Raw genomic sequence first — 26,087 nt, 5'->3', positions numbered from 1 at the left:
CCCAGAAATTACAGGCCAGTTAGTCTTACATCAGTGATGGGCAAATTATTGGAAAGGGCTCTGAGAGATAGGATTTATGATCACTTGGAAAGGCACAGTTTGATTCGTGATAGTCAGCATGGATTTGTGAGGATTTGTGTAGATCATGCCCCTCAAACCTTAATGAATTCTTTGTAGAGGTGACTAAACACATGGATGAAGGTAGAGCAGTGGATGTGGTATACATGGATTTAAGTAAGGCGTTTGATAAGGTTCGCCATGGTAGGCTCATGCAGAAGGTAAGGAGGCATGGGCTAGGGGGAAATGTGGCAGATTGGATTCAGAATTGGCTGACCCTTAGAAGACAAAGGGTGGTAGTGGACAGAAAATATTCAGCATGGTGCTCAGTTACGAGTGGTGTACCACAAGGATCTGTCCTTGGTCCTCATCTATTTGTGATTTTTGTAAATGATTTGGATGAAGGAGTGGAAGGGTGGATTAGCAAATTCGCGGACGATATGAAGGTGGGTCACGTTGTGGCCAGTGCAGAGGGCTGTTCTAGGTTACAAAGGGACATTGATAGGATGCAGAGCTGGGCTGAGAAGTGGCAGATAGAGTTTAACCCTGAAAAGTGTGAGGTGATTCATTTTGGAAGGACACACTTGAAAGCAGAATACAGGGTTAACGGAAAGATTCTTGGCAGTTTGGAGGAGCAGAGGGATCTTGGGGTTCATGTTCACAGTTCCCTGAAAGCTGCCACCCAGGTGGATAGAGTTGTTAAGAAGGCGTATGGTGTGTTAGCTTTCATTAATAGAGGGATCGAGTTCAAGAGCCGTGAAGTTATGCTCCAGCTATACAAAACCCTGGTTCGGCCACATCTGGAGTATTGTGTCCAGTTCTGGTCGCCTCATTACAGGAAAGATGTGGAGGTGTTGGAAAAGGTGCAGAGGAGATTTACCAGGATGTTGCCTGGAATGGAGGGAAGGTCTTATGAGGAAAGGTTGAGAGAGCAAGGGCTTTTCTCTTTAAAACGACGAAGGATGAGAGTTGACTTAATAGAGGTGTACAAGATGATCAGAGGTATAGATAGAGTAGACAGCCAGAGACTTTTTCCTAGGGTGGAGGTAGCTATTACGAGGGGGCATAGTTTTAAAGTGAGTGGAGGTAGATACAGGGGAGACGTCAGAGGTAGGTTCTTTACTCAGAGTGGTAGGGGCATGGAATGCATTGCCGGAGAGGGTAGTGGAGTTGGCCTCATTAGGGGCATTTAAGCGGCTATTAGATAGGCATATGGATGATAGTATAAGGTAGGGGTGGAGGTTAGATAGACCTTAGGATTAGGGTAAAAGTTCGGCACAACATCGTGGGCCGAAGGGCCTGTACTGTGCTGTACTGTTCTATGTTCTATGTTCTATGTCTCTGACCACGTGGTGTACATTTAATCCATGTTTGACTTTGAGGTGACCTTTGGCACCAGACAAAATATGCTTAAAAACATGGACCAGCTCTCAATCTCTTGACTTAGTTCTTCCTTGTAGTGGGCTGGAAAATTTAACAGGGGTAGGTCAATATTGATTAAGCACAGAACTGACACATACTTATCAAATAACTATAAGAAATGAAGCAATGACCAGGATGCTCAACTTAAGGCAGAGCAATGCTCCAGAGATCTGTTTCAGGTCTTGAGCATTTGCCATTTCGATAAACTCTTCAGAATATATGCAGGTTGACAATCTAAGTAAATGCACTCATCAGATTAGGGAGGTAGAATAATCTACTATCAACAATACTTTTAACAAGAGTACCTGTTGCAAAGTTACTTCCCAATCACATACATTAACTGGGTTGGTTCATTCAAATCTCTTTGCCACATCTCCCTTTTCCCTTGCCAAGCCTCCCCAAGACATATTCCCTACCACCACCAAACTCACCACCAGCCTCAACCATACTAGCTCTGTATGTACAGATTTTATTCGATATTTCTTCCCAATCACTTCCATCTTAACCCCTTCTCTTATCTGTTCTCTTGGCCCATTTCCATGAAGCTGTGGACAACTCCGATTTCCTTACTTCAGCGCATGCTAGTTGACATTGTCAAGCGATCCTTAGAAGAGGAGGTATGTCCTCCTTCCACCCGCAGGTACACTTTTACCAGAAGTATCTTTTAAAACTCCAGGGAAATCATTTATCAGCTATTGTTTTGTATTCACTTGTGGGACATGGGTGTCACAGGCTGGGCCAGCATTTACTGCTTGTCCCCAGTTGCCTTTGAGAAGGTGGTGGTGAGCTTCCTTCTTGAACCACTGCAGTCCATGTGCTGTAGGTTAACCCACAATACCCTTAAGGAGGGAATTCCAGGATTTTGACCCAGTGACAGTGAAGGAATGGAGATATATTTCCAAGTTAGGGTGGTGATTGGCTTGGAGGGGAACTTGCAGGTGATGGTTTTCCCATTTACCTCATTATTTTCTTAGCTAGCTTATTTTTTTAAAAAAAGAAATCAAATCTACCATGAACTTCCCTTTAATTTATTTTTAGGTTCCTTTGGACCACTGCTATCCCAGATCTGGTCCAAAGAGCACATTGAGAACAATTGCCATCAGGGTGCCCAAAAGGGCTTTAAAACAGATGGCTGAACTAAACCAGGAGCTCAAACTCTTTTTGGCAACTGACTTGGAAGAAACAAAGTACAGCATAAGTGAAATATGAAAAAATGCAAAATTACTCAAGTAACTTACTATTTAATTTTTTCTTGAATTAAGAAAATGATTTGATAAAAGCATTTTTAACATCAAAGAAGGCGATTTTAAAGTGAAAAGTTCTTCCAACTACAAGAGCTCTAACTGGATCTTTTGCCATGCTTCTGCAGAGCTACCCTGACTATAGTTACGTAAGAGGCATTAACAAAAGTATCTGCCCCGATAATGTTCATTCTAGGATTGAATAGGTTTCCTTACACGATTGTGAATCAGGATTATAAGCAAAAATCCAAAGATGTCCCTCTCTCTTTTGTTTTTACTACTTATTCAGGCTAATTAATTGATGCTGCAGAAGTCTTTCAAAATGTGACATGGATATCTCAGGTATCTGTGTTACAGGGAATCTCTACTGGCTGTATGAACAGCAGGGCCATGTGAAATCAGATGCCATTTATAGACATGCCTTTCTGTGATTACTCAAAAGCTGTTTTGATCTGTTTTTCAAAAAGGACAGTACAAACGATTGCTTGGATCCAAGCTAAGAGTTTACCACACGTTTGAACACTTGTATGGGAAAATTAAAACCATTTTTCACGCATAAATCACAGTGCCCAAGGGAAACAAAATAGCCCCATAAGGCCAACGCTTATGTTTTATTGACTATTTACTTCTGAGTTGTGTTGAGTTCCTTGGAGCTTTTTACTGTGAGGCCTATAGAGTTTTACCACCATATCTTGCCAACTACCTATCCCATTCCCATGGTATCTCTTACAGATGTTTCTGGCCCCAAATTTCCACATGCCCTTCCCAGAGCAACTCACCACTCAGCAGATATCCATCGAAAGGCAACCATCCCTCGTGTTCATGCCATTTTTGAAAGGCCACTGTGCGCCTGGACAAGGTCTGGCAGTCTGGTACTGCCTTTCATGGAAAAGCAGCTCCAAGGCCAACATTCCTGTGCACATGCACTTCCATTTTCTCACCCTGGTCGCAATTTAACCACTAGGCCACACACTTTACCTATCTTTAGCCACATCCTGTCTAAATCAGCACTACCCTGTCTTCAATGCCCACTGTAGACCCACAGATTGTCATTTTTTAGCAGTGGAACATCATATATTCACAAGGAATTGGACAGGTACAAATTTGAGCTTTTAGTATAGAAAGCAAAAAGGAACACAAACAAAAGCAAAAGAGGCTGAAACTTGCCTCAGCAATACAGACCAGATTTTGACATCATGACCATTAAGCATTCAACAATCCTTGATTATCTGCTGCACCCAGCTCTTACCTGTCCGTGTCAGTGAGGTTCTGTCCTGGTAGTTGCACCCAATGCAGCTGAACTGTGTTCTGGCCAATGACAGCTTCCACCTCCTCGGAAGACAGCCCCCGTCCCCCTTGGTCTTCAGCATCTATCACTGCAATTATGCGAAGCCCAGCGCACCAGGACGATATGGCACATTTTGTCTGCACTATACTAGAGGGACACCCCCCAAAGGCAGGTCCAAGCAACAGAACCACATCATCAACAGCCCATTACTCTGCCCTATCCCATTCCTGGTTAAGGCACAGGTGGCATTAAATCTGTGCTCCACATCAGAGGTTGCACGATGGTGTCATGAGCTCTGGTCCCAGTGAGTACACCAATAACCAACCATGTACGGCACCTATCAATGCTTAACCCAGGTGCATGGTTGGGCTCTAATGATGACATCGGTACCAGGAATCACAGGATGTTCCAACAGTAGCCTGTACTTCAGCCTGTGACATGTGGGAGAATACGAGTGGGGTACCATAGTAATATAGTGCGTAGTCAATGTAGTGAGTTTGGGAGGACAGCTTAAGAAAACCTACCAGACTTCACGGAGAAAAACCCTCCATTAAATGCTCCAAAATTGATACCTAGCTGATTTCTGGTAAAATTCAGCTCCATGGCTCCATACCGTTGAGAATAAAATATAATCTACAGTCATTCAAACACTCACCCTCATTCCTGTAAACTCATTCTCCGTACCAAAACAATTTTTTTTTTTCAGTTCAAAATGATATCTTCTTATCAGTTCTGTCCAGATGATCTGCAGGAGCATCTAGGCTGCGACTTGGGATGGTGCAATTAGAGACAGCTTAACAGCTTGAATTAATTCAATTTTTAAGGCTGCTGGAATGCAAACCACATCTGATGGTACACTTGTATTAATGTTAAAACGTTCTTCACCGAAGTACAAACAATAATCCTACCCTATTGCGTCCTGCAAGAAATTTCTTCTAACTATCCAATGGATTTTTAACAGTTTTAAAATCTAATATATGTCCAGACTACGTCTGTGCCTAATTCTTTGGGCAAAGGTGAACTTGTGTTGTCTCCATCATTTGAATGAATGGAGAGTATGTTCCACACAAATGTCTAGACAGCACTGGAAGATGAGGATTTGTCCAGTTATTCCTTATGCATAGTTCTGGGCAGAAACAATAAAAAAGCATTATGAACAAAGTGGTAAAGATTGGATTTAAGGTCATTAAGCTTTGTATAGGCCTGACCTTGACAAGTGCTTTGTGTTTCAAAATGTTTTCTAGTATGATTAGCACCCTGGCAGTTTTCCCTAAAGCTATAACAATTGGATATAGAAAAAGGCTCATTAAAATGGGATGCAATTTTAAAACTACAAAGCCTATATTTACAAAATAATTTAATTACTTATGTTTATGAAAAGTAAATCATGCTAGACAAATCTACTGAAGTTTTTTTTAAGGAAGTAACTAGCAGAATAGAAGGGAGAACCAGTGGATGCAGTATATTTGGATTTTCAGGTTTTTGACTAGGTCCTTCATAGAGCAAAGTTAAAGCACATAGGGTAGGGAGCAATAGATTGGCATGGATCAAGAATTGGTGGACAGACAGAAAACGGAGTGTGGGAATAAATGAGTCTTTTTCTAAGTGGCAGACAGTGAATAGTGGAATATCACAACAAACAGTGATCAGCCCCACGTTATTCACAATATATATGAATGATCTGGATGAGGGAATCAAATGCAACATTTCCAAGTTTGCTGACAACACAAAGCTGGCCAGGGTTGTGAATTTTGAGGAGGCTTCAAGGTAGTTTAGTTAAGTTGAGTGAGTGGTCAAACATATGGCAGATGCAGTACAATATGGCTAAATGTCAAATTACATACATTGATGTGAAAAACAGAAACAGTATTATTTAAATGGTGAGCTATTTGGGAAGTATAGATATACAAGGGGACCTGGGTATCCTTGCATATCAGTCAATGAAAGACAACAGGCAGGCAAGCAATTACAAATGCCTTGCCTTCGTTGCAAGAGGATTTGGGTCAGAAGTAGAGGTGTCTTACTGCTGTTATACAGGGTCTTGGTGAGACCACACCTGGAGTATTATGTGCAATTTAAGTCTCCCTACCAAAAAAAGAATGTACTTGCCCGAGAAGGAGTGCTATAGAGATGCATTAGCTTGATACCAGGGATGCCAGGACTGTCATACAAAGCAAGATTTCTTCAACCCATCTTCTATTCACAAGAGCTTAAATGGATGTCAAGGGATCAGATTGAACATATAAAGTTTTAACAGAACCAAATGGACTGGATGCAGAGCATATATTTTCCCTTGTTGGGGAGTCTAGAATCAGGGCACATAGTCTCAGGTTACAGAGTAGACCATTAAGGACTGAGGTCAGAAAAAAGTTCTTCACTCAAAGGGTGGTGAAACTGTGGAATTTTTTTTTTTTAAATCACAGAAGGCTGTGAAGGCCAAGTCATTTCCATATTCATTAAAAAGATAGTTTTCTTTTTAGATTTTAAAGGCATCAAGACATCGAGGAAGAAAGCAGGAATGTGGCATTGAGTTAGAGGATCAGACATGATCATATTAATGACTTGACAGGCCAATGGCCTATTCCTGCTCCTAGTTTCAATGATACTTTTGAACTTTGAGCTGATTTCTTTATGTGCTGCTAGAACGATCCACAACGAAATGCTGCAGTTCTACAAGAAGACTATTATCTGACTGGAGACCGTGGGCGAATGGATGAGGATGGATACATCTGGTTTCATGGAAGATCAGATGATATAATTTTATCAGCTGGGTATTGTGATCTAATTATCCACATTTTATTTATTCAATGTTTTACTGTTACACACTTGAGAGACTTAGCATTGCTGGTCTGCTATACTTCATCTCTCAAAGAGAATATTTGGGGATTAATTTGCTAAATATTAATTATAATTTTAAAACTGGTCTTCCTGCTATGGGATTGTGTTGTGAAACTTGAAATGGTTCAGAAAAGATTTAGAAGGATGTTGCCAGGGCTGGAGGGTTTGAATTATAGGGAGGGGCTGAAAAGACGGGCTATTTTCCCTGCAGCATCGGAGGGGCTTGGATAGGGTGAATAGCCAGGGCCTTTTCCCTAGGGTGGGAGAGTCCAAAACTAGAGGGCATAGGTTTAAGGTGATAGGGGATAGATTTAAAAGGGACACAAGGAGAAACGTTTTCACACAGAGGGTGTTGCATGTATGGAATGAGCTGCCAGAGGAAGCGGTGGAGGCTGGTACAATTACAACATTTAAAAGGCATCTGGATGGGTATATGAATTGGAAGGGTTTAGAGGGATATGGGCCAAATGCTGGCAAATGCGATCAGATTTATCTAGGATATCTGGTCGACATGGACGAGCTGGACCAAAGAGTCTGTTTCCATGTTGTACATCTGTGACTCTAAAACATGACTTAAAAATAAAACTGTCAAATTCAAGTAAAGATTAATTACAATGACTGAAGTTCTTAGTATTTCTGTAGGTAATAAGCTGCTGTATTTGAGATAATCAGTTAACATAGCTGGACAATTTGTAAATAGAACAATGACAATACAGAGTACAACCCTTAAAGAGCTTTTAAATCCGTAATTAATATTTTTATTATATGTACTTGTGATGAGGGATGGGAGAAAAACAAAAGTGCAATAGCTTACACAGCTGAATAGATCAAAAACATGTTGTTAAAGAGTGACTTTTGTTACAATGTAGGTATGTATAAGAAGAACCAAAGTTGAAACTGTTTTTAACTGGAAAATAGATGTGATTTTCTCACTGGAGGAGAAATGTTTATTTTGCCTTATAGTAAAGCAAATGAAATATCATAAAATAAAAAAACACATGACTTAATACCCTGATTATTGGAGGTCCATTCCATCGTCACCAAATCCTATCTGGCACTAAAATAAGAATTAAATCTGAAACAACAAGGTGCAGGGCTGGATGAACACAGCAGGCCAAGCAGCATCATAGGAGCAGAGAGGCTAAATCTGAAGATGTTTTATTAGCTGTGCTTCAGTGCACAATGTGATATGGTATTTCCTAAGATTTAGTTCCTGGAGGAGATCATTCACTCAGGCCATTCTTGCATTCCAACCAGCAACAGGCTCAGGAGTCACAGTAGCAGAAAAACTGGGTGTAGGTCACAGTGGAGGGGGAAAATATATCCAAGAAAATCTTAAAAATATACTGCTCTTGGTCATTTAAAAAAAAGTGAATCGTGAATAAATGTCATGCATTTAGTGAAGTTAATGATCCAAATAATGCAACTCCTTATATTAAAATGTTACAGGTATCGTATTGGACCATTTGAAGTCGAAAATGCACTGACAACACATCGAGCTGTGGCAGATTGTGCTGTGGTTAGCAGTCCTGATCCTATTAGAGGAGAGGTAAGCTTAACAACAAGCAATGTATTAAAAGGAAAATCTGCCACTGGATGAGAATTTAAGACTAATCTGCAGATATCATCAGTGGGAATTATGTCCTAATAAAATCACATTTAAAATTTTGCCCAAAATTTTCAACGAGGAGAGGACTTTGTAGGCAGTAGGCTCAAAGCTGTATTTACATTATTACACATTTGGTGAAGTATCAAGATTTAAAAACCAAAAGAACCACTGCTGTTAGAAATCAGAAACAGTAAGATTAAGATCTGAAACTGTACTAGCCTCACATTTACATCTCCTTTAAAAGTACAGCAATTTAAAATCTGGATTTTAAAAATGCACATTTTGCTGGCAAAGTCAACTGTTTTATTTGCACAACACACAGCAGCATAACAGCTCTCAGTGGGATGGTCATGTTTTAAAAATTTTTATTTTTCCTGTTTAAATGATTTTTCTTCTTTTAAGGTTGTGAAGGCATTTATTGTTCAAAATGCTGCGTATACCTTGGCTGATCCTGACAAGTTAATCCAAGAATTACAAGATCATGTCAAGAAAGTCACAGCACCATATAAATATCCAAGGAAGGTCAGCATTTTACCTGATTGGTTTCCTAAAATGGAATCACAGCTATTAATAACAGCTTGCAAATTCAGTCACCTCACTGGGTGGTGAACAAGAGCAAGTCAATGTATTGTGTATTTTTATTATAGATCAGTTAAGAAATATTTGTCACCATTTTGAGATGTTATTCAATACCAGTTTTTAAGCCACAGTTTCCTAACAAGAGACAGATGATTTTACCAAGTGTGATCCATGCCATGATACTTGTAAACTACAAGCACTTTGAGGATCTGTGTTAGCTGTTTTTCTTGTTTGCATGTATCTTCATTTTCCAAATGGTTCTGTTTGCATGACTCCCTTTGAACATTTAATTCAAACATAGATTTGTCTGCAGCTATAAACTACCACATGAATTTTCATGCAGATAGCCATAAATCCATCAGTGTAGAAAAATTCACTGGACCTTTCTTTATTTAAAATTTCACTTTCAGAATAGTCTTTTAAGTGTTTGCCAAGAACTTAAAGAACTAAAATTCTGGCAAAGAGATAGAAGTGCTCTGAACGTGCAATAACAGGAACTACTTTTGTTTTCTCCACAGATTGAATTTGTGAAGGAACTGCCCAAGACTATTAGTGGGAAAGTGAAAAGAAATGAGCTACGAAAGAAAGAATGGGGACAAAGCTAGGACCTAAACCATTCTTGTACAACGTCATAGAATAGAATCAATAAAAGGCAACAATTTTAATTTGATTAATGATCTTAAAACAATACGAGTTACATGGTTACTGATTGATATAAGGCATAACATAAAATGGATTTTGTTCAAGATAATAAAAGGAGGAATTTATTGTGAATTTGCAATATATGTCCTTTTATCTGCTCTTGGTCATTTAAAAAAAGTCAAACAGCAACACATCTTTCTATCCCAGGTGCAAGTGTATAATTATTACAATCAGAAATTTCATACATTGAACAATAGCCCATGTTTCAAGTGCCTAAATTTTACATGAAACTGTTCACATTGTAACTAACTGGGGAAGAACCATGTTAAATTCAAATGTAAAGGGCAAAATATGACCACACGTTTTCAAGTGAAATTTGACCCAACATTGATGTCTGAATTGAGAAAAAAGCAGAATACCTTATAATACTCTCTGTGACTTTATAAATTTATAATGATCAATTATTGGTGATGTGATCTATAACCAAGGAATAGAGAGTTTAATTCCAATTGTAAAAAGGCATTGCACCTAAATGATGCAATTTTATCTTACACGAGAAATTAGCCTTCAGAATATAGTCTACAAGATATATTTGAAAAGGAAAGGGAGCATAGCTCTTTTTGTACTGGGCGAGTAACTCAAATTCCACTCTAGCATATTCCAAAATTGAAGAAATTTGGTAATTGTTGTGGGCTAATATTAGATAGCATAAAATCTCAAATGGTTCTCTAGTGTGCCTCGGTGTAGGAAGTCCATCACATCTACCCAGTCAAGCCCATGATCTGTGGTTGATTCTTAATCCCCCTTTGCGTGCAATTTGCTACACCATTTCAATGTTTGGTGATAAAGAGCAAACAATTAGTGAAAACGAACAGTGATGAACCAGGCACCCTATCGGAAGGAGATCGCCAGCTTCAAACCACTCGGTCTCCAGATTTCTAACAAAGACGGAAGTGTCCAGCCAATTTGGTTTACTTCAGAGGACATTGATGAGCAGTCAAGTGGACTAGACCATGTGTCCTGGATACAATCTAGTTCAAACATTGAAGACCTACAGACCATGACCAGCTATCCTAAACATGCTGTTCTGTTATGACTATGACAGAGATTAGGAGAAATTAGAGTAGTATAGGTGATTAAATTAGAAGATAATTTCATTGTTACTCTACTAAGGCTCACTTCCCTGCAGATAGATACAAGGCAATGGAAATAACTCCAGTAAGTCAATTTAAAAAAAAATAGAGGCATTCAACTAGACCACTTAGGGGAGAAAATGACTTTAGTGGATTTTCAATCATAATACAGGCAAATTCTTAGAATTTAACATTACAGCATCAGTTCCACAAAACAGCTTGCTCATTCGCTGCATCACCGATTCTTAAAGATTTTAATGATGGACAACTTCAGTCTCTATTTCTGCATTTGGTCTTTACCATGAGGATTTTTTTTTGTATACATGGAAGAAAATTGTCTCCTTTTTAAAGGGATTATAACAGTTCTTGTAAGAACCACTACCTGGCTTGATTGCTGCTGGCCTGACTTCCAAAATAACTTTTCCATGATTTGGAAATATTTTTAAATAAAATTACAGGGAGAACTGGACTTGCTAGACTTCAAGGCTGGTGTTTCCACAGATGAGGAGAGCTCCAACGCTGCTCCAGTTGCAGAGCTGATCTGTAGTCAAGGTCAAAAATCATACAACACCAGGTTATGTTCCAACGGGTTTATTTGAAAACGCAAGCTTTCGGAGTTCAGCTCCTTCCTCAGGCGTAGTGTGAGAGAGAAAGAGAGAGACAGAGCTTATAAGCAGAAAGGTAACAACCCTAAAACTGGCCGCCTCTTGTGAATCTTTAATCAGTTATGAAGGAGACTACTGATTCCTCTTAAGTCATTGGCCCAAGATAATTAAAAATTTTTATCAATGTATACAAGAGATGACATCTCAGGTCAGACAATGCATTTTAGGTGTGAGGTCTTGCTTAGAATCTGTGTTTTAAACTGGGGTCAGGTTTTTTTTGAGCAAAACAGAATATGTCTCCAACTACACAAACATTTTGGATGAAATAATTCATGTGTGTGTCTGTGTCTGCCTATGTATATATTTGTGTGTATGAGAGAGAAAGAGAGAGAGAGAGAGAAAGAAAGAGAGAAAAAGAGAAAAAGAGAAAAGGAGAGAGAGAGAGAAAGAGAAAAGGAGAGAGAGAGCGAGTGAAAGAGAAAGAAAAAGAGAGAAAGTGTGTGTATGTGTGTGTGCTTGAGAGAGTGAGAGGGTCTGAGTAAGTGCACAAGCGTGTGTATGTGGGAGTATATAGCATGGTGAGGTCACCTGTAGTGCAACATGAACACAAGATCACGATTGAGGCCATTCCCATCAGTATGGAACTTGGCCATCAGCCTCTGCTCAGCCAAGTTCTATACCCATGAGGATGGCCTCAGTCCTGATCTTGGGTTCATGTCACACTACAGGTGACCCCACCCCCCTCTCTCTCACACACACACAGTATTTCATCCAAGATTTTTGTATATTTGGAGATACATTCTGTTTTGCTCAAAAAAAAACCTGACCCCTGTTTAAAACATAGACAGAGTCTAAGCAAGACATCATACCTAAAATGCATTGTCTCAACTCTTGTAGATATTGATAAAACCTTTAATTATCTCGGGACGATGACTTGAGAGGAATCTGGATTTTGCATTTTAATCAGTAGTCTCCTTTGTAACTGATTAAAGATTCAACAAGAGGCGACCCATTTTAGGGTTGTTACCTTTCTGCTTATAAATTCTGTGTCTCATATCCTCTCTCTTATACTATGTCTGACGAAGGAGTTGAGCTATGAAAGCTCGCGTTTTCAAATAAACCTGTTGGACTATAACCTTGTGCCGTGTTATTTTGCCCTTGTCCACCCCAGTCCAACACCGGCATCTCCACATCTGATCTGTAGTCATTTACACAAAAAAGGTACTCATACTAAACTGAATAGCTTTTTAATATTAAGAAAAGCTGACACTTGTAACATCTTACATCCCTGAGCATCTGAAAGCACGTCAACATAATTAATTTTGTAGAATTGTTACTCTTTAAAGAATATTAAAAATAGTATAAAAATAAAACTAAATTAGAACATATAAAATTACTGATGGAGTGTGGGACAAGAATGAAGTGGTATTCTCTGGAATGATACTTTTTTGGGAAAAGAGTAAAGAGAATATGGCATTCTCTTTAAAACAGTAAACATGATTTGGTTTCTAGGTCAGAATTACTTAGCCAGTGATGAAGGTGTTGAAAATCCAACTGATGCCACACTTTCTGCAAATTTCAGCCCTAATATTAATAATGTACTTGACTATGAATGGGTTTTGGTGAACAAAATTTCACCCTTTAATCTCTCAGAATTGGATTTGTACATTAGCAAAAGTCAGTTCCCTGTTATAATATCCACTCATTAAAGAAAACATCCACTTCACAATCATAACAATTTGAAATGTTTGTCATTATTTGACTTAAAATAAATGCAGTACACATGGTACTCAACTATTAAACTTTGAAGTAACATCTCAAGTCACATGACTATAATTAGCCAAGGTATTGGAATGCTACTGGAGTGAATAGAAGGAAAAGAGACAGAAAACATCCATGTGTGAAGCACAAAAGCAGCAAAGCATGAAGGATATATTAAGGAGGACAATGTTGGATCTAACTGTGATGCCTGCCCCATAATCCTTCAATTAGTTGCCTTCTCACACTTTAGGCTAGTAGATGTACATAGACATTACCAATGGACACTTCCAGCACACACACAAAAGAAAAGTTTACAGAAGCTTCAGTCTGGGGAGTTAAAGTCATTTGCATTTGATGCAAGTACTCAGAGGAAAAAAAAAAGATATTTTAGTTGAGTGCATTCAGAAACCCAATTACACCAGTTACCACACTAATTCAACCTTCCGATAGGCCACACTGATAATCGGTACATTATAAATCATGGAAACTATAAAACACTCTAGACACGTCAATGATATTGTGAGCTTCAGAAGGAAAATCAGAGGCCTAGATGTTTGCGTTGAGAAGAAGGAAAGGCTCCAGATGAAACTGTACCACAAGTATTAATAGAGGAGGCTGATGAACTTTTCTCCTTCTTCAATAACCACTCCCACTTGAAGTACCCACATCCCTTACTATTCTCTGCATTCCTTTTCCTGACTGTGCAAGAATAGAAGGCTTTCCCTTGATTTGGTCCCACTTTAGACACAGTAAGCCTCTTAGTTCTCCGACCACAGCCACATAGCGGAGGAGTAATCTTGTCACTATTCATTTTTTGAAGTACCTTGTGGGAATGGGTTGTTGGAGGAATAACTTTAGAAACTGGCTTATTAATGGAAGGTAGAGAGCCATTAGATGACAATTCTTTGTCCGAATATACAATAAATGATTGTCTTTTAGAAGCATGATGTTTGAAGGGACTTGAATGCGAACCCTTTCTTTTAACGCCAATGCATAAAGAATTATTTGATTTAGGGGACCAAACAGAATGTGTAGATTCAGTGCTTTCTCTGAAAGAATTGGACCAAACTTTGGAAACCTTCATGTCAGGTACTTTGAAGATGGACTGACCCTCAGCTTGCTTCATTACTTCAGCAACATCATAGATGATTGTTTGAGGGCTCCTATATATGACTTTCTGATTCTTCCTAGTTTCTGATCGACCAGTCAATTTGTCATTCTTTCTATTCTTTAGTGGTGCTCCAGGAATTGGACAGTCTGTGTTCTCCTCTTCAAGCAAACTTGATTCTTTACAGTTTTGCTCTTGTTCCTCATAATCTATGGGATACTCATTACCTGACAAAGGTAGTATAGCAACCTCTTCCCAATCTTCCCAAAGAACCTCAGACTCTGACAAGCTATCATCTAGGTCAGAAAAACTTGTAACAGACTCAATAGTAGTTGACACAAGCAATAGGTTATTTGGACTATCACTGGGTTTAGTTTCTACATTCCCCACTGTGATCTGACTTTTAATATTATTGATCAAATGTAGTCCAGGTTTCTGTGCTTTACACAGATTGGTGGGAGTAGAAAGTCCATCGATTAGAGTCCTGGGAGATATTAAATTCTTGTGGTGGATATTTACATCATTGCAATTTCTGGAATCTACATTCCTCATAAGATGGCAGGCAGATTTGGGACATGAAGTCAAAGCTGGTTGTGTTTGCTTCACTATGTTATTATGTTCACAGTTTGTCCTTGTATGTCTGTTTTCAGCCTTCCCTATGTCAGAAGCATTGTCAGAAATTGAACAAGTTGCTCTGCCATTGCCTATAGCTTTTGGACTTGCATGGGTGATTTTGCAATCTTCAAGAGAGTTTGTCGTTGGTCGTCTTACAATAGGATTCCTCATGGGTGCAACCTAATGAAAATGCCACAATTATGGTAATCACCTCAAGATTGTTTGATCCTGAACATTTAAAGCACCAGGTATCAAAATTACTTGAGTGACCTAAGTCATAAATGTCACATATTTATCTTGTGTAACAGGTCCAAAAGGGATGAAGGTCTGAAAGCTCACAAATGGCCACTCACCCGATCTAATGACTTGGTGATTTTCATGGTACAGCCATCACAGATCATCTGCCAGGCAAGGTGAGCAGTGTTGCGGGCATCGTCCAGGCCTGATTTGAACATGATGAGTGAAAACCCAGAGTAGAGTGAATAATTGGAACATTACATTCTGCTTTCACACACACATTTTGAGTAAGACTTGCTTGCTGATTAATACAGTTTAGACAATTTTCCATCTAAATTTGTAACTTTCCACATCATCCTTTTGCTCATTGTGAATTTCAAAAAGGTGCCTTCATTATATGTGAATAAATCTTGCATTCTCAAGCACATTCTACAGTATTTTAAGAAACAAATCATTTTCATTTACTTGGGAAAGCTTTACTGATACGAGTCAATTGCTGTTTCACTGAAAAAAAAGACTTTGTTTAGACTAAGTGCTTTAAAGGATCACAAGTTGCTCGATTTCATTGATTGATGAAATGGAAGATGCAATTAAAATATTTTGAGCACATTGGGTTGAGGCTAATATATTAGCCTGGATAGAATGGTTAAAGAGCATTAAGTAGGAATTAAAAAAATTGTCATTTACAGGTAAGCAGGCAGTTACTAGTGGGATGTCACAGTAATCAGTGCTGGGGCCTCAGCTTTTTACAATCTAAATCCATGACATCAATGATCACAACATATCCAAGGTGGTTCATGATATAAAGTTGGATGGCAAAATAAGTTGTGAGAAGGACATAAAGTCTGCAAAGGCTCAGAGTGATTAAAAAGGTGGCAGAGGGAATACATTGTTGGAGAAATGTAAAGTTATTCACTTTAATAGGAAGAACAGAAAATATTTTTATTTTAAATCTTTTTTAAGTACTACAAAACTATCACCTATTGGTGCTCAAAGGGCCATTCTTACATGTGAAACAAGAAAATTAGTACAGAAACAATAAGCCATTAGGAAGGCAAATGATACATTAGCATTTATTGCAAGGGGTTTGGAGTACAAGAATAAGGAAATTTTCAGCAATTAGACAGGCTTTAATGAGACTATGGTTGGAGTAGCGTACGTTGCTTTGGTCTCTGTACCCAATGAAAGATATACTTGCTAATAGAATGCAAAGATTCTTTTGATTGGTTCACAGGATGATTATAGAAACAGGAGTAGACCATTAAGCCTGCTCAGCCATTGCAGAACATGGCAGATCATCTTCATTAAATGTCAATTTCTCCATGCTATCCCCATCTCCCTTGATAACATTAGTAACGAGAAATCAAGATTTGCCTTGAACACACTCAATCACTGAGCTTCCACAGCCTTCCAGAATAGAGAATCTCAAAGATTCAAAATCCTTTGAGTGAAGCTATTCCACATCTCAGTTCTAGATGGCTTACTCCTTATTCTGAGGCTGTGTCCCCTCAGGAAGGCCAAATTCTTTCTGCATTCAACCTGTCTAGCTCATTAAGTTTTTATAAGCTTCAACAGGATCACCTTTTATTCTTCTAGAAGGTAAAGTATGCAGACTCAGTCTCCTTAACCTCTCTTCATAGGACAGTCTCGCCACCTCAAGAATTAGTCTGGTAAACCTCCGTTACGCTCCCTTTATGGCAAGTATATCTCTCCTCAGGCTAGGGGACCAAAACTGTGCCCAACAATCTAGGTGCAGTCTCACTAAATTTCTGTACAATTGAAGCAGGACATCTTCACTCCTCTACACAAATCCTTTTGTGATTAGGAAGGCAAATTGCCTAATTACTTGTTGCAGCTGTAGGTTGGCTTTCAATAACATACGAGGAGGATCAACACAAGTTCCTTTGGACATCAACACTTGCCAATTTCTGATCATTTAAGAAATACTCTCCAACTCTGTTCCTCTTAGCAAATATTTACCATCTACCATGTTCTTGTCTAGATAACCTGGGTTTCAATCCCACCGCAGCAGATGGTGGAATGTGAATTCAATAAAATATCTGGAATTAAGAATCCATTGATGAACATGAACTCATTGTTGATTGTTGGAAAATCCCATCAGGTTCACTAATGTCCTTTAGGGAAGGAAATTGCCATCCTTACCTGGTCTAGCCTACATGTGACTCCAGACCCACAGCAATGTGGTTGACTCTGAACTGCCCTCTGGGCAATTAGGGATGGGCAATAAATGCTGCCCTCAGCGATGCCCTCATTCCGTGAATGCTCAAAAGAAAAGATGAGATTTGATCTTATTGAAACATACAAGATGCTGACCAACAACGAGGAGGCAGAGTCTTCAATAAGGGGGGACCATTTAAGACTGAAAACACAATTATTTTTATTCAGTGGGTTCTAAGTCTTGCTCACTCCAGAGGTCGCCTATTCCCATTTCTTATATGAGAAAGGATAAGAAAGAGAGAGAATGAAGGGAGGAAAATAAAAAGAGTGGGAGAGAGAAAGACAGAGAGAAAACAAGTGAGAAAAGGTGACAATTATAGAAATTAAGGGTAAAGATGAATAGGTGCAGAGCACCCATTATTTCAGCACACAGAGAAACTTTACCCCTTTAAGGGCTATCAATTAGATAATTTATTTAAATGTTTTCCCGAGTAAAAAGAATCACTTATGACAATGGGGTAATGAGTCGGTGATGAACTATAAACTTGTAATATTTCACTTTGGAACTAAATCTAAATTGAAGAAAGATTGACCTCTGATCTCCTCCTTCACTAAATAGCTGTTAGAAATTTATGAAAGGGCAGTGGAAATCTGGAACTGTGTTCCCTTAAAAAGCTGAAGCTACAACACAATTGAAAATTACAAAACTTAGAGTAATACACGTTCATTAGAAAAACACACAGTTTATATAATCAAACTAAGAGTTAAGACAAGGATTAGTATGATATAATTAAATAGTGGAACAGACTCAAGGTGGTAAATGGCCTACCCCTGTATCATTTCTATTTCTATAAATCCAAACACAATTACTGAGACAACAGTGTACATGCGATACTTACCAGAATGTTCACGGCCTGAAAACATTATGCCCAGATCCTGCAAAGCTCCATTCAGACCTTTTGGCTTTCGGTTATAGAACAGCTGCCACACAAACAAGTCACTTAAGACCATTTATCACAAAAAAATTTAAATATGTTAATCTGAGCTATAGCCAGTGGTCATAGAACAACTTAGTTGCATAATTTGCTAAGCAGGAACATTTTTAAAACTTGTGGAATTAACCTAATTGCTCTTCCATTAGCACATAGTCTTGAATGTTTTATTCAGACAACTTGACTGAGATTTAAACTTTAATTCTACACAAGCCAATTTTGTCCAGTTTTGTTTAACTCCAGATCAACGTAATTTTTAATGTCATTTTCAGACAGGAAGGGAGGCAGACGGAGTGAGTCACAAAAGGTCAGGGTCACCTTTGTGAATAGAGGTTAAATGTTCAGTAAGCGTCCACTAAGCAGTAATCTATCTCCCCAGCATAAAGAATCAACATTAATCTAGGATGCAGCAATTACTACGAAAGAAGAATTGTTGCCTGAATTGGGGGAATGTGTAGAGATCTGGACAACAGCGTGGGAAAAATGAAATTTTACAGCACAAATAGAGGACCAAGAAATTCACTGGCTGTGCCACTTGGACCAATTCCCCATGACCAACTGAACTCTTGATCTTTATCTGCTACTTAATAAAGTTCCGTACAAATATCAGGATCTGTGTTTTAACTTCACGTTGGTCGGAATATTGCATCAAAGAGCCTCAGAATCCAGCTATTTCCACAGTTTTAGTTGTTTGTGTCGTAGGGTAGGGCAAATAGAAAACTAAGATGTGTTAGAGTGGAAACCATTTATTATCCCAACTTTTGATAGGATACAAGGCAGTGGCATTTGCCTAATTTCTTTGCCTTCTCCATATTGCTGTGTTATTCTAGTAGGCTCTGCTTTACTTCAGATCAGGGACATTAATTTGCTTTCTACCACTCCTCCTCTACTTTTCTTCTTCTTTCTCAGTTTGGGTGGTGGTGAGCCTCTTGAGTCTTTTACAGCACTGTATATGCAGGGTCTTGTGTCCCTTTAATAGATACCCAATTGTTTCACCAATAACATTTTTATATCAATTTCCTTAACAGTTTTATGTGATGCAATTCACTAGTCGTTCAACTAAATTACACCCTCTTGATGATTTTAGTATCTGTTGATATTTTTCCTTCCCTAAACACATTTATTCTAGTTAGAACATATACTTTAATTCGCAAAACTAAAAATTAACAATAGAAAAGGGGATAATGTAACTGAAGCCGAGTACACAAAGACAAAAACAGAAGTTGCTGGAAAACCTCAGCAGGTCTGGAAGCATCTGTGAACAGAAAATCAGAGTCAATGTTTTGGATCCGGTGATCTTTCCTCAGAACTGTTTTACAGCATCTGCAGTTCGTTTGGTTTTTATTTAGTTCACAAAGATATTGGGCAAGACCATTTCCAACCCATGTGCATACCTTGTAGGTTCCTCGAAGATCAATCCAGCTGTTCAGAACAGCTGGTTTTCTGATATCTTTCCTTTTACATTCATAGTGCAAGCACACTCCCAGATCCCAGTCTATATAGATCAAAAGGAATGTGGTTAAATATAGCATGTAAAATTCTGATTCATACCCACACAGTGGAACTCATACATAAGTTCCAAAGGCGGAAATCTAAAGGTCACAAGTTAAAATACTACAGAAATAGTTTCAGTGTAAAGGTTACATGCAATGAGAAATTTTTTGATTTGATATGATATCTATTTTTTTAAAATTGAGCACAGATATGTTGACTACTGTGTATACAAAATAAAATCAATGGAGGAGAGGTGTAATTGCTTTTCAAACAGAATAAATAGTAACCAAAATATTTTTGGCTTTTATAAATTGTTATGTATATTTCTAGTATCGCTGTTCAATGTTTAAATAAAATAAACAGCTTGCATTGATTACCACTGTGACCATACCTGACCACGTTACAAAAGCACAAGGTCTTGACTCAAGGCCACATAGCTGAGACATATCATTAATGAAAACAATGCTCTTCTCTTGCTGAAGCTTCTGAATCCAGCGGGAAAACTGCGACAAGCATATTGCAAGAGGAACTCCAGCTTCAACTTGCCACTGGAAACGTTAAAGATAACAGTGAACACGCTTGTTTCCAAAGCTTTCAATAATCACACATGCAAAATTCTACAACTGTACACCAAACAGGAATCTCAGGATCTTCGTATATTGCAAAAATATTGAAAATTGCTCGTTTATTAATATGGAATTTGAAGAAATGTTGGCTTCTGGCAGCCCAGGTGCAGAGGCCATTCAGACCTCAAGCCAGTTCTGCCACTAAGTTAGACCAGTGATCTGTACTTCAACTGCCTTTACCCAACTTAACGCTATATTCCTCTATACCCTTAATTAACAAAAATCAACGACTGATCCTTGCTCATCATTCAATGATATAGTTTCTGAATCAACTCGATTCATAGAAATGGTGAACTAGTGAAACAAATTCTAAAATTTTAATAAAAGATAACAGCAAACATTTTTCTAACTCAGCTTTTTGCTGGTTGGACTACAAAGGTTTGTGGACCCTGCTTCAAAAGAGGTGAGTTTTACTGAGGGACCCGCAATTTTAAAACAAAAAAGTCTTGCTGAGAGGAACAAGGAGACTTGCTTGTGAAGCATTTTTTCTTACACTCATCGGGACAGAATCACAAGAATACCAACCTCAAAGTTAAAAACACTTTTAAGTTCTTATCAGAGTTGGTTCTTTTGAGATTTGATATTCTTATGATTCTGTCCTGATGAATATAAAACAAAAAAAAAATTTCAACAGTACATCTCTCATTTTCACGAAGATGTTCTATACCACAATGCAGCAACTTACTAAAAAGTAGAATAAGGTTACAAATGCCCTAGTACGTTCTGCAACATTTCAACAAGAAAGGCATCCGTTCCTTAGATACTTTAGACCCATGTTGTAATAAATACCTGCTTAATGCCAGTAAGTTCCATGCAGAACCCAGACAGGAGTGGATGTTCCTGAGGCTGAACATAAGTGTGAAATTCAACCTCAATCTCTCCATTGGAAGTATTGAGTAGCACTGCTGGAAATTCAACTAGATTATAGAAAAATAAAGAAAACCACTTCAAAAATCAGTAACATAGCACACAACCCAGGAAATATTTTAAAGCAAACGTTTCATGGAGTTCCTAGAGTCCTACAACACGGACACAGGCCTGTTGGCCCAAACTGGTCCATGCCAACCAAAATGTCCATCCAAACTAAGCCCATTTCCCTGCACTTGGCCCATATCCTTCTCCATGTATTTGTCCAAAAGCCTTTTAAATGTTGTTAATGTACCCACCTCAACCACTTCCACTGACAGCTCATTCCATATGTGTACCACCCTCTGCGTAAAAAAGTTGCCCCTCAGGTTCCCACGTATTCTTTCCCCTCTTACCTTAAAACTGATGCCCTCTAGTCCTCGATTCCCCAACCCTGGGAAAAAGACTAAGTGCATTCACCCTATCCCTGCCTCTCATGATCTTATACACTTCTCTCAGATCCTCCTTCAGTCTCCTACCTCGAAAGAAAAAAGTCTTAGCTTGTCCAACCTCTCCCTGGAACTCAGTCCCTTCAGTCCTGGCAACATCCTTGTAAATTTCTTCTGCACTCTTTCCAGTTTAATAACATCCTTCCTATAGCAAGGTGACCAAAACTGAATAGAATACTCCAACTGCAGCCTCATCAACGTCCTGTTAAACTGCATAACTTCCCAACTTCTATACTCAATACCCTGACTGATCAAGGCCAGTGTGCCAAAAGCCTTCTCCACTGCTCTGTCTACCTGTGACTCCACTTTCAGAGAACCGAGCACCTGAACTCCAACGTCCCTCTGTTCCACTGCACTCCTTAAGGCCCTACCATTCAGCATGAAACTCCAACCTGGATTTGACTTTCCAAAATGCAACACCTCACATTTATTTATATTAAACTCCATTTGCCATTTCTCCGCCAACTTTCCCAGCTGATCAACATCCTGCTGCTCTTTCTGATAACCTTCCTCACCACCCACCATACCGCCTATTTTAGTGTCATCCACAAACTTACTAATCATGCCTTGTACATTCTCATCCACAAGTTTCCTTCCACAATTTTAAGTACGTTTGATCCAATTCGGATATCATAATCTAACATAATTTCTCTAAAGTAGTAAAGTATCATTAAGCTATTCACAAGGAGCATTATCAATCAAAATTTGATGAGAGCAAGCCATAGGAGGAGGTATCAGAACAGATCACTAAAAGCTTAGTCAAGGAGCAGCGTAAAGAGCAGAGAGAGGGTCCAAGAACTGGAGCAGTTTAGAGAAGGGATTCCAGAGCTTAGGGCCTACATGTTTGAAAGCATGGAAAACAATGGTGGAGAGATTAAAATCATGGACATGCAAGTGGCCAGAAATGGTGAAGGACAAAAATCAACGAGGAGAGCATATCACTCACCTCCCTTTTACCAAATCATAAAACTTCTCAAACCTCTTACCCTGCTTACAGGTTGCATCTTTCTCCTTTGAGAAATGTAACAAATCACACAGAAGTTACAACACAAAAGAAGCTCCTTCAATATACATGAAAAAGTGATGGCAAACTGATGTAGACATTTATACTCACTTATTTCTGGACTGTAACGAGACCTCCCATCTTTCCAGCAAGTGGATTCAAAATCAATGATAATTAAATATGAAAAAAACTGATCTGCAAAGTACAAAGAGTTAGCATCTAGATTAGTTTTCACAGAGAACTGGCATATCTATATTAACTGGGGTCTGCTGCATAGTTTTGATGTTTAGGTCCTAAGGTGGAATGGTATTTATCCCACTCTGTCCAGATAGATAATTTGCTCAGATACCTTAGGGACAAAGCAATTAAAAAAAACCACTCTTAAAAAAAAGTCAGATGATAATTGAAGAAACTTTCCAGTACTTGAACAATTTATGTAAATCTCTATTTCCAGCCTTGTGAAACTGGTAAAATCATCTTAAAAACCATAGGAAAAGACTCTCTGTTGATATAATTATTTTCAAGATTTGTTCTGCCTCTAAAAATGTAAACCAAATTCTTGCATTTAAAAAAATAAAAAAATAAAAATAAACAAGGATAAATCTGTTCCATGCCACATCTCCATTTGGACAGGCACATGTTAACTTGTCACACCATACTAACACCTGTCAGTGGAGATGAAGCATCACCATTACAAGCAGGTTCAATTAGGAGAGTTTAAGTTTGATTATGAACTTTCTATTGTAAGTGTGGAGATAGGAACTTATAAATGGAAATATAAAAATAAGTAGAAAGTGTATAACTTTAAATTGGCAAGTGAATTACATCTGCACATCCAAATCTTCTCTGCCCAGTAACCCAACTTCAGCTAAAGACTGCTTGACCTTGACTCCAAGTATAGAATAAACATCACATGGCACTTACTGGATTTGGGTTTTTTGTTGACCTCAGGAGATGGTGACGAATGTTTTCTAATTATGCCAAGTTGCCTGGACAAAATACAGGAAAGATTACATGAGCAAACCAGCTAAGTAAAAAAATACTAACAATGCTGGTTAACTTCAATCAGCAATCCCAATAAACTTAAAGCTGAAGTTGTTAAACCACGCGTCCATTTTAAAACAGTACATTGCAATTCCATTTAAAGTAAAACAAAATAAACTAATCTTTACCAGCTGTGGACATATCAAACAATAAATGTCTCAATCCAATTGATAAGGTTTGCTAATATCATACCCCTAAAATTGAGAGAAACAAGTGGTGGGTGTCAATTGTCTTTGAGCACATATAAATAAGGGATAGCTACACAACTAGGGTTGTGTGATGAGAATTTTAACTCTAAGTGAGTCAATAAACTCGTCCCACAAAGAAAAATGGGTATCTTGGGCTAACATGGAATTTATTAACACTGGAGACTAAAACCTATGTAGGATTCCTGGCAATTAAGGAAGCAGTAGCCATCATCAAATTCTAAACTACTGACCAAACACATTTACAAAAAATAAATGTAAAAAAATTAAACTGCCAGTCCTCACCTAACATATGTTACTACCATAAGAAATTAATCAAGAGTAGGAATCCTGATCACATCACAATTACTGCCCAAGTTCACCTCATTCAAAGTAAAACAGCAAACAAAAGGTGAGAACTGTCAGCGAATATATGTTTTTTATTTGTAATATGCAAGAATCATGCAACATCTTTATTCAACTATCCTTGCATGTATTTGAATATCCTAATAAACATCTGCAATAAGGAGTCACAAAATCCAAATTGCACCGACTCACCAATGCTCCCTGAAACCAACTACTTCTGCCACCTAGATGAACTAAGGCAGCAGATGCATGAGAACAATCATCTGCAATTTCCCCTTCAAGTCCCAGTTCTGAGGAAGGGTCACTGGACCTGAAACTTTAATTCTGTTTTCTCCTTCACAGATGCTGCCAGACCTGCTGAGCTTTTCCAGCAACTTTGTTTTTGTCCCATATCATTCTGACCAGGAAAAACATCCTTCACTGTTGTTGGAACTCTCTCCAGAATTTACGCTCCACAGACTGCAACAGTTTAAGAAGGCAGCTAACCACCACTTCCAAAAGGAAATTAGGGATGGGCAATAAATGCCAGTCTTGTCAGCAGTGTTCACATTTGGGATGAACAAAAAGAAGAATTAATCAACCTTGGGCTAAACTTCTTTTAAAAACTAAACGTTATTGAAGTCACTCCAAAGCCTTGTGGGATACTTTACTGTGTCAAAGACACTTTCAAAATACAGGCTGCTGTTACAGAAACTTTATAAGTGAAGTGCAGATACCAACTTAACCTTCCCTTTCCCCTCCCTCCTTTCTTCCCAGAACCATGACGTCCCATCCCACCAGCCTCCATATTTGATGGATGATCTGCCATCATTTCTTGCATGATGCAATAACTAAAATCTTACCCTTCCCTTTCAGTATTATAAAAAGAGCATTCCCTCTAAAACACCTGGAACAAATACCCTTTTCCTTCACATATAGAATGGGATAACTGTTTTTCTGACTCCTCCCCATGTGAAACTGCAATCTACTTGAACTTTTCTCAGTTTAGTGAACTTCTCACAAAGTAATTTGTTCTGTAATGGGGAGACTGACAGCTTTAAGGAGCACCTCCTGATCAGTCCACAAGCCCTTAATCTCAGATTGTGGTCTCCTGTTGATTTAACCACTGCTCCCACATTATTCCCACACTGACCCTTCTCCCCTTGGTTTGCAGCAGCTTCCCAATCGTGTTTCGGAAACAGAATTTCATCCTTCAATTAGGCACTTTCCAGCCCTTTGGCCTCACAACGGAGTTCATTATTTCAAACTATAATCTCTTCTGCACTTATTACACGTGCCTTCTCTTTGCTGCTTCTGGTTTCACTCGTTTGTTTATTTCTCTTCTTTGCTTTGATGTCAAACAACAGCTATTCATCACTCTGACCTTTACATATAAATCATTTGGTTGCTTTACAAACCCTAACACTACTCCATTTGGCACCTGGAACCCTATGGTCACTGAATCTCTTGTATCCTAGAACCTGTCACAGATCTTACGGTTGTTCTTCCTCCCTCCTTTCATTTACAATGCTCAGTTTTAACCAAAGAGAAACATGAATGTCTGACAATCCTCTTACATTTTTCCATCAGAGATAGTAGGAACTGCAGATGCTGGAGAATCCAAGACAACAAGGTGCAGGGCTGGATGAACACAGCAGGCCAAGCAGCATCATAGGAGCAGAGAGGCTGACGTTTCGGGCCTAGACCCTTCATCCTATGATGCTGCTTGG

The 26,087-nt window shown here is 38.7% G+C and overlaps 2 protein-coding genes across 3 annotated transcripts in view; one reads left to right on the top strand and one right to left on the bottom strand.

The window, feature by feature from the left end:
* Window positions 1–5,396: 5,396 nt before the first annotated feature.
* LOC109927696 (acyl-coenzyme A synthetase ACSM3, mitochondrial-like) lies at window positions 5,397–15,051 on the top strand. Of its 2 annotated transcripts, XM_048609516.1 has the most exons (5): window positions 5,397–6,779; window positions 8,296–8,395; window positions 8,858–8,977; window positions 9,553–9,686; window positions 14,934–15,051. In XM_048609516.1, exons 1-4 carry the CDS (start codon window positions 6,718–6,720, stop codon window positions 9,637–9,639), a joined length of 369 nt encoding a protein of 122 aa, XP_048465473.1. In that variant the 5' UTR covers window positions 5,397–6,717; the 3' UTR covers window positions 9,640–9,686; window positions 14,934–15,051. The 2 variants fall into 2 exon arrangements, with proteins under 2 accessions (XP_048465473.1, XP_020383280.1); XM_020527691.2 differs by lacking the exon at window positions 14,934–15,051 and having other exon boundaries at window positions 5,399–6,779; window positions 9,553–9,808.
* The window catches only part of eri2 (ERI1 exoribonuclease family member 2), an 18,942-nt gene continuing 5,312 nt past the window's right edge, over window positions 12,458–26,087 (bottom strand). Inside the window, exons 2-9 of the mRNA XM_048609511.1 lie at window positions 23,708–23,772; window positions 22,895–22,978; window positions 21,215–21,342; window positions 20,191–20,347; window positions 19,700–19,800; window positions 18,213–18,294; window positions 15,252–15,340; window positions 12,458–15,078 (exon numbers count right to left, since the gene is read on the bottom strand). Of these exons, the coding sequence (XP_048465468.1) occupies window positions 13,714–15,078; window positions 15,252–15,340; window positions 18,213–18,294; window positions 19,700–19,800; window positions 20,191–20,347; window positions 21,215–21,238 (1,818 nt within the window). The 5' untranslated portion in view covers window positions 21,239–21,342; window positions 22,895–22,978; window positions 23,708–23,772 and the 3' untranslated portion in view covers window positions 12,458–13,713. The remainder of the gene's footprint in view (window positions 15,079–15,251; window positions 15,341–18,212; window positions 18,295–19,699; window positions 19,801–20,190; window positions 20,348–21,214; window positions 21,343–22,894; window positions 22,979–23,707; window positions 23,773–26,087) is intronic.

The sequence above is a fragment of the Rhincodon typus genome, chromosome 21, assembly GCF_021869965.1.
Source record: "Rhincodon typus isolate 14 chromosome 21, sRhiTyp1.1, whole genome shotgun sequence".
NCBI lineage: Eukaryota > Metazoa > Chordata > Chondrichthyes > Orectolobiformes > Rhincodontidae > Rhincodon > Rhincodon typus.
This window is presented reverse-complemented; position numbering and strand designations above follow the sequence as displayed.

What these genes read in the sequence shown, in the direction of transcription:
- LOC109927696 (XM_048609516.1), top strand. Translation starts at nt 6,718, where the DNA reads ATGGATGAGGATGGATACATCTGGTTTCATGGAAGATCAGATGATATA. An exon ending in CTGATCCTATTAGAGGAGAG is followed by an intron (nt 8,396 to 8,857) that starts GTAAGCTTAACA and finishes TCTTCTTTTAAG; the next exon opens with GTTGTGAAGGCATTTATTGT. An exon ending in CATATAAATATCCAAGGAAG is followed by an intron (nt 8,978 to 9,552) that starts GTCAGCATTTTA and finishes TTTTCTCCACAG; the next exon opens with ATTGAATTTGTGAAGGAACT.